Source organism: Nicotiana sylvestris, chromosome 11, assembly GCF_000393655.2.
Source record: "Nicotiana sylvestris chromosome 11, ASM39365v2, whole genome shotgun sequence".
NCBI classification, from domain to species: domain Eukaryota; kingdom Viridiplantae; phylum Streptophyta; class Magnoliopsida; order Solanales; family Solanaceae; genus Nicotiana; species Nicotiana sylvestris.
The window spans coordinates 153449858-153457581 of record NC_091067.1 but is presented as its reverse complement, the minus strand read 5'-3'; the positions used below and the strand labels follow the sequence as shown (position 1 = coordinate 153457581).

The window sequence follows — 7724 nt, the reverse complement described above, 5'->3', positions numbered from 1 at the left end:
GTATTACTCATAATGCAAATTAACTATTGTAATTTTTAATCAAACATCAGATTGAAAAAATCAAAATAGATTATACAGCTGCTAAATTTTTTTATTGTAATAAAATCTGCCCTCATATTGGAATGCAGATATATTCCTTAAAAAAAAACAAAGAATATCAATAGAATAGTTAAATACTAACCTAAAATCAAAAACAAAAGATTGGAAGGGGCCCGGCCATTAGCACTTTATTTTTATAATCCGATACGTCGGCATTTCTATATGCGACCTATATGCTTCTTCTTTTTTTCCCTTTTTTTCGAACGAGCACTTTGATATTTTTATATTAGACAAATCGCCAAAACTTGGGAATAAACACACTAAATTCGATGTTGTCTAAGGTTATCTAATATTAATTTTAACTGTCTACAGTCATCTCTCAATAGCAAATTCGTTTGTTACGATATTTTTTTACCTTTATAGCGATTTGATATTTGATATTTGGCGTTTAAATTTTATTTGGCTGTTAACAATAAAATTTATCCAAATAAATATTTTACATTTTTCTAATGTTATAAAAGATAAGAAAAATTAAGTAAATTTATAATCTCAAAAGATATGCATATTTTTCTAATTAAAAATTAAAGAAATTTAATACATCATTGTAAAATTTCGGGTGGCACTAGTTTTGCGCCACCCACTGAATTTGTACCCACTTTTTAAAAAAAGTTTAACTGATATCCAATTTTTGTATAACTTCATATACATACGCTATTCTCTTCTTCTTTGTACTTAGAGTTTCTTCTTCTTCTTCTTAGTTTCAAATGGGTTTGTTAAATTTGTTGTTGTTTTGACAATTTGATGATTGAGATTTGTTCTTTATGATATTTTAAAGTTATGTTTCGAACTTGAGCTCATTTGGAATTGATTTGGACATTCAATCGTGTATTGGACTGTATAAATTCAAAGAATAACTTTATGTTTTAGAACTTAAGATTGGAAATCTAAAGTTGCATTGAATATATTAAACTACTTGAGATTTGAATTTCTAAAGTTACATTAAAGAGATTGAATTACTTCAAATTTGAATTTCTAAATTTGAGATAAAATAACTTCATATTTGATTTCTGAAATTGCATTAAAGAGATTGAACTGCTTCAGATCCGAGCTGGTACATTTTGCAAAATTTTGTACAATGTGAATATAACTTCAACAGTGCCCCCAAACGTAGGTATATATGAAAATGGCGATTTTCAATTTAAAATTGATGAGCAGCTTTTTTTTTTTTTTTTTTCTAACAAAGATAAAACATTAAATAATGTAGCAATTATTAGGAGAAATAAGTATTTGAAAAAATTCAAAGTAGTTCCTTTTGCGCTAGGATTCATTAGACTTGTCTATTTTTGTGAGGTTGCTCCATGCTAGTAGTTTCTTTTCAAGGGCTCGAATCCGAAATTTCTGATTAAGAGATAAAAAATCTTATCCATTCCACCACACGGTGAAAGACATTGACCAGTCTACTCGAACTCGAATTTCTGATTAAGAGAGGAAAAATCTCATCCATTCACCACGCGATGGAAGACATTGCACAAGAGGCTGGTCAGTAAAACAAGTAATCTGTCATCTCTAGAGCATTTGAAAGCTTTTACTAATTCAAAGCAATGAGAAAAATCACAAATAAAAAAAATACCAAAAAAAAAGGAATAAAATATGACATTTGAAAATATAAGCTTGAGGTGTAACATAAAAGGCCAGTACTATTTGATGGTCAGTTTTAAAAAATCTAGTACAACAAACTTTGTTGCCAAAACAACTATCTCTGCATTCATGTTCTAACTGTCAAGAGTCTATGTAGCCTCATTCTACTTTCTTGCTTTCTTTCGCATCGGCTTCTTCAGCACCTTTCGTCTTTCCCTCATCGAACTCCAACAACTGCTCAACCAAAAACCAAGAATAAAAATTCAGCATCATAACAAAAACAACAATCAACCCAATGGATTCCCACAAGTGGGGTCTGGTAAGGGTAGGATGGTATGCATCCCTGGGTTGGATTCCCACAAGTTGAATCTGGGGAGTGTAGGATGGTATGCATCCCTGGGGAGGCAGAGAGGTTGTTTCTGATAACTCTATATCTTGAGAAACTAGAAAAGGAAGTGAAGGTTTGGTTTGTACTCTCTCTATAAAAGGTTAGGCGAAAAGACGTTTTTGATCATCCTTTTGTGTTTCCACCTCGGAAAACAATAACATACCCAGTATTATCCCACGTCGTGGGGTCTGGGGAGGGTAGTATGTACGCAGATCTACCTCTACCTTGTGAGGATAGAGAGATTGTTTCCAATAGACCCTCGGCTCAAGAAAGCATAAGCACTTCCAACTCGGAAAAAACAAGAAAAAATATCTTCCCTACTTTTCCCTTTTTTTCCCATAGTTCCCATACAAGCCATCCAGACCCCACTATGTGGGATTTTACTGGGTAGTTGTTGTAGTTCCCGTACAAGCCATGACACATGCATTTTTTTTTCGCGACTAATAAAGGTAAACCATAAGATGCATTTTCTCATATATACTAACTCCTAGAAAATATACTATAAACAGTATGGTAGCTAAAATGGGAGCAAACAGCATATTAGGAACATAAACAGCAATATCAGCAAGTGGATGAAGTTAAAAAAGATTGTGAAGAGAAAAACGTACAGGCTTCACATCCCCGTTCCATATGCAGTGTACGGCTAAGAATCCAATCACAGCTGGAACAATATATAGAAGAGCGGGCTGGAAAAAACAAAGGCCAAGTCAAACGTAAGGGCGATGTGGTTCTTACAAAGGGAAATAAAGTGTAAAAGCTTCATTTTAAGACACCAACCTGAGCAGCTTGAAACCAGTTCATAACAAATATGGTAAGAGCCAAACCAAATGTGTATCCTATAAATGCACTCTTAAAGTATTGCGGCCCCTTCCCTCTGGAGACGTCAAAGCGAAGGGCCAATGCAACAAAAATACCTGAATGATTGAAGTGATCAAATGTTACCAATTGTATCTACTCAAGCAAAAAACAGTTGAAAGATGAAAAGAATGCAATATCATGGCATACGCTAATAATAAGCATGCGTAAGAAACAGAAAAATACATTCAGTAGCTACTCACAATAAGTAAGCTTTTTATTTTTAATATGGTAAACCTCATCCCAGTTGGTATTAGGTTTCTATGACTACTTGTCGTTTCTTTCATTTCGGTTATCTTACTATCCCGTTGTTATTTATGTTGCCTTTACATGGCTTCTCGTTGTTGCCCCTTATGTTTCATTCATTGTGGTGCTTTTGCTTTCCTGAGTCAAAGGTCTATTGGAAACAGGCTCTCTATCTCCACAACGTAGGGGTAAGGTCTGCGTACACACTACTAACCCCAAACCTCACTATGTGAAATTATACTTGGTATGTTGTTGTTGGTAAACCTCATCCCACCTCCACCCCCCACCCCCCACCCCTTTTTTTTTTTTTAGGGACCGACAGTGGCTTTTTCCACCATTTCCCTTACTGCCTCAAACCCCAAACCACACGGTTTGAGGTGGAGGATCCCTCCCGCTAGGCCAAACCTCTCTGTTCTAATCACATAAAGTAAAATGGAGTTTTTATGCAAACGGTGGTTATACCGGGGATAACTATATCTCCAAGACCCAACATTGAGAAGGGGCGTTTAGCATCTGCTGTGGGGAACAAAAGCTGCAGAGAAAGCGATGTTATAATCAGGACTCTGTAACTAACAAAGGCACGGAATGAATCGACCAAAAAAAAGGCATGGAATGAGAAATTAAAAGAAACAGCTGCATAAGAAAATCAGTATGCACACCTTGATAGGAGCATCAAAAGATTTAGCAACACTGACCATCACTGGGGTAAAAAAGACCCAGAATATGTCATACACAAAAAGTCCTGCCTGCATTCAACATCAGCCACAAGTTAATGGATATAAATAGTTGCGTAAACAAGCAAAAACGCCTACATAAAAGAATACCTCAAAAATGTCTAAAAACTCAACAATTGGGATGATCCATGCAAATGTTATGTATTTTTGTATGCAAAATCATTAATTGCTCAACAATAATCATCACTACTAGCTCATTTCATGAAATTTTTTTCCCGCTTGAACAAAGGGATATGTGGTTAGCATCAAATTCAAAAAGACAAGTAATATGTAGTTTAAGGCTAGAAACATAAACAGAATACAGCTGTCAACCATGTAAAATTTTCCTTCTTACCAATAGTATGGCACCAGTCTTAAACGATCCAAGTGAAAGCATTTCAATACCCTGAAAATCAAAATGGCAATTGGAAAATCAATATCAATCCGTAGACATGACATAAGAGAGAATCAAACACTTCACCCCTGCAAAAATCTCCATTAATTCAATGTATATAAATAGAAAATCACAATCACAAATAAATAGAAAATTCAATGTATATAATGACGCAATGTGAGAGTATGGGTGCACGTCATGAGTTAGAACCCTATCACTAACAAGTAGCCCGCTATATTAGTGGGAGCGTGATAGAGGGATAGGCCTATACGCTCCTAGTTTAATAAATGTAGGCCAACTCGTGGGAGAATTCTAGTTATCAAACAAATAAAAGAGGAAGAAATCAAGTGCAATCGTGGATTCAAATGCTAGATATAAAGGGAGGTAGCCTTTGCATCTAGTATTAAAGAGAAACCATGCTTGGTTACGAGAACATGTATAGACAGACGAGTGCAACATTTTTATTGATGAAATGCGACCTCTTCATTCAAGAGTCTTAGTTAGTACTTCCTCTATCCCAATTTATATGATACACTTTTCACTTTGAAATATCCCAAATTGTATAATACCATTGTACTAATAATACTATTTTACAGAACTTTTTATTTTGAAATATCCTGATGGATATGCCGACAAACCTGAATGCAAAAAGCAAGGCCCAAAACGTTGTTAGCTAGCCAATGCTTCTGTTTAGCATACCAAACACAGAAGATGGTTCCAGGAATTGCCGCAACAATCTGAGACCTTGTGAACTCAATCTCCAAAGCTGAAAAAGAGACGAAACAAAATAATTAAGATGAGATCTGTACGCCCAAGGATTCTAAAGGATCAATTGGCATTTCAGAAGAGATAAGAAAGGAGGGGCCTACAGCGGAAATATGGGAAGTGCCATATTATGAGATCATCATTCCACTTTTTCGGCAAGAATCGTCTAATAGCAGGTAACAATGTCGCGCTGCAAAGACACAAAGAAAGAGATGACATCCAATACACCCACAGAAAAACTACTATTCAAGAACTTGTTATAGAATATATTAAGCATAGCAGAATGATCCATACGGAGAGAACATACGAAAGTGCAGCAATGCCAAGTACGAAGAAGTAGCACGTCAATACGGCATTAACCAGGTCTTTTGACAGGAACTTAAAAAGCAAGAACAATGACAAGAGCATCGCACTTCCAACCAAAGGGAACCTCATTGCATGTTCATTAGACATTGTTTCCTGGAAAACAGCAATAGAATATGTTTAAGTGACACCAAAACAGATCTGAGAAAAAGCGAAGCTGCAACTTGGAGTACACAAGATATACCGAAGGTGGAGTAGGCTTGACAGAACGGTAGCATCCCACAAAGACAGTAAGGCAAGCTGTTACTATGACATTTACATTTGGATCCACATTCACCACCAGTGGTGCCAGACTCAAACCTGAAATCCACCAAAAAAGCAAGAGTTTCAAGGTAATGGCGTCAATATAAAATTTAGAAAGTGATGTGAAATTGCCATGACCAGATAATCGTACATTGTAATCCCCAAATAGCATATATTATTCGAGGGATAAGCTCCAGCACGAACGAGAAGCATTTTGGAAAGGGGTTTTAAAAAGGAGAAAAACGAGGGCATCAGAAACAAATATTCCTTGAGGGTACTTGTAAATTTCCAAGAACAGAATAGCTACTATTACGTAGTGAAATGCTCTCAAAAAGGTATATGATGAAACAAACATCTAAAATATAAGAAAATGCTAAAAAAAAAAAAAAAAAAAAAAAAAAAAAAAACACTTGACCATCTATGTCTACCCATTGAACTGGAATGTGGAAGTGGAACCTACTGTAACATTAAGGAAAGCGGGTAACAGTAGTAATATGACCTCCTAAGAGGTTTTGAATATCCGTTCCAACCACTATAGGATCTACTCCAACATACTGGACAGATATATTTAGGGTAATCATCAACCACACCTCCAATTCCAACTACACAATAATTAGCACCTTCACCTACATTGAGTCCTTCTATTAACAACAAAGAATTACCAAAAAAAACTCTAGCAGTTTATCTGGCGGAAAATTGAACTGAATGAGTAACTAACACAAATTAAGGGGCAAAGAGAAGCTAGAAATGCAAACTTGTTCATATAATACATTCAAACAGGATTTACTTTACTTTCAAACGGGATTTACTTTGCCGAGGGTCTATAGGGTAGGGGCAAGGTCTGCATACACATTAACCTCCCCAGACCTACTTGTGGGATCCCAATGGGTTTGTGGTTGCCGTTGTTTCAAACAGGATTTACTTTACTTTCTGGACTTCACAAGCACAAATCAAACAAGTGTAGTAGTGTACTGTGCAATTCAGCTATCATCAAAAGAAATAATGTATGAAACAAAATCAAAATAAAACCATACCTAGTAAAGCAACATTTGCGAGGCGCTCGACGTTCTTCATTCTCACAGGCTATTAAAAGTCCACTCCGTTTTCGACTCCCCCCAACAAGAGGAAGCTATAAGAAAACCAACAACATGAGCAAAAGTTTACATCTTTTTTAAGATTCCTATAATCATTTAGAGAATGTGTGCAAAAGGGTACAACTTAGTCATACTTAAAATTGCTCACATAAACAGAACAGAGCTTCATACACACAATAAAAATAACAGTGTCACCAAAACAGCAGAAAAGTAATACAATCAAATTCACATGCTAAAAGATCAGATTTTTAGCAAAAAGATTCATTTTTTTAAACAATAAGATTTCCACGGGATACACAACCCAATTAAATCACAAAAGATAACAATAAAAACAATTATTTCAGGATAACCCCAATTGGCCAAAATGCCTAAATTTTGCTCTTAAATTACAAAACTTTACAAACCTAAAATAAAAATTCAAACATCAGATTCAATCATATTAACATAAACCCATTTCCCTAAAAGTTTAAATTTCAACAAAAAAGAACAGTAAAAAACAATCAAGTGAAAATATAAATTCTATAAATATTTCAAGAGATCAATTAAAAAACAAATCTTTATGCAAATATATTCATCTTTTTACCTTACAAGGAAAAAAAAACTGATTTGCTTCCCTCTCTCCCTCACTTTCAACTGATCTTCAAGCACACGGATCGGGGGAGGTTTTTTTTTTATTTGGGATTTTGTTTTGATTTATTTATTTATTTTCTTTGCTAATAAAATAGGGTTTTAGGCTTTTCGTTAAAAGAGACACGTCAGTATAGGGTGTTCAAACCAATGAGACATTGCCACGTCAATTTCCCAAAATATCTTCATTGTAGTAAGTTACTTAGGGTAAAATCGTAAATACTTACTTACCATATGAATATTTGCATTTATTTAACATAATTAGCCGTAACAGTCAATAAATTAAAGTGAAAATTTGTACCACTTAAACATAGTTAAATGCTTAAAAGTGTATATGCAAGACATATGGCTTATATTTG

General features: G+C 34.9%; 1 protein-coding gene across 1 annotated transcript; it reads right to left on the bottom strand.

The window, feature by feature from the left end:
• Nucleotides 1-1666: 1666 nt before the first annotated feature.
• LOC104243003 (signal peptide peptidase-like) lies at nt 1667-7452 on the bottom strand. Its single transcript, XM_009798118.2, has 12 exons — nt 7322-7452; nt 6679-6773; nt 5586-5701; nt 5346-5497; nt 5143-5228; nt 4912-5039; nt 4235-4285; nt 3826-3912; nt 3629-3698; nt 2843-2979; nt 2674-2751; nt 1667-1911 (listed from the first exon to the last, which is right to left on the bottom strand). The coding sequence occupies exons 2-12, from the start codon at nt 6716-6718 to the stop codon at nt 1837-1839; spliced, it is 1020 nt and encodes a 339-aa protein (XP_009796420.1). The 5' UTR covers nt 6719-6773; nt 7322-7452; the 3' UTR covers nt 1667-1836.
• Nucleotides 7453-7724: the final 272 nt, after the last annotated feature.

Coding starts and splice junctions, on each gene's coding strand:
- LOC104243003 (XM_009798118.2), bottom strand. CDS start 6,718: ATGAAGAACGTCGAGCGCCTCGCAAATGTTGCTTTACTAG. Junction 2,980..3,628: donor TGGAGATATAGTTATCCCCG/GTATAACCACCG, acceptor TCAATCATTCAG/GTATTTTTGTTGCATTGGCC. Junction 2,752..2,842: donor ACTGGTTTCAAGCTGCTCAG/GTTGGTGTCTTA, acceptor TGTTTTTTCCAG/CCCGCTCTTCTATATATTGT.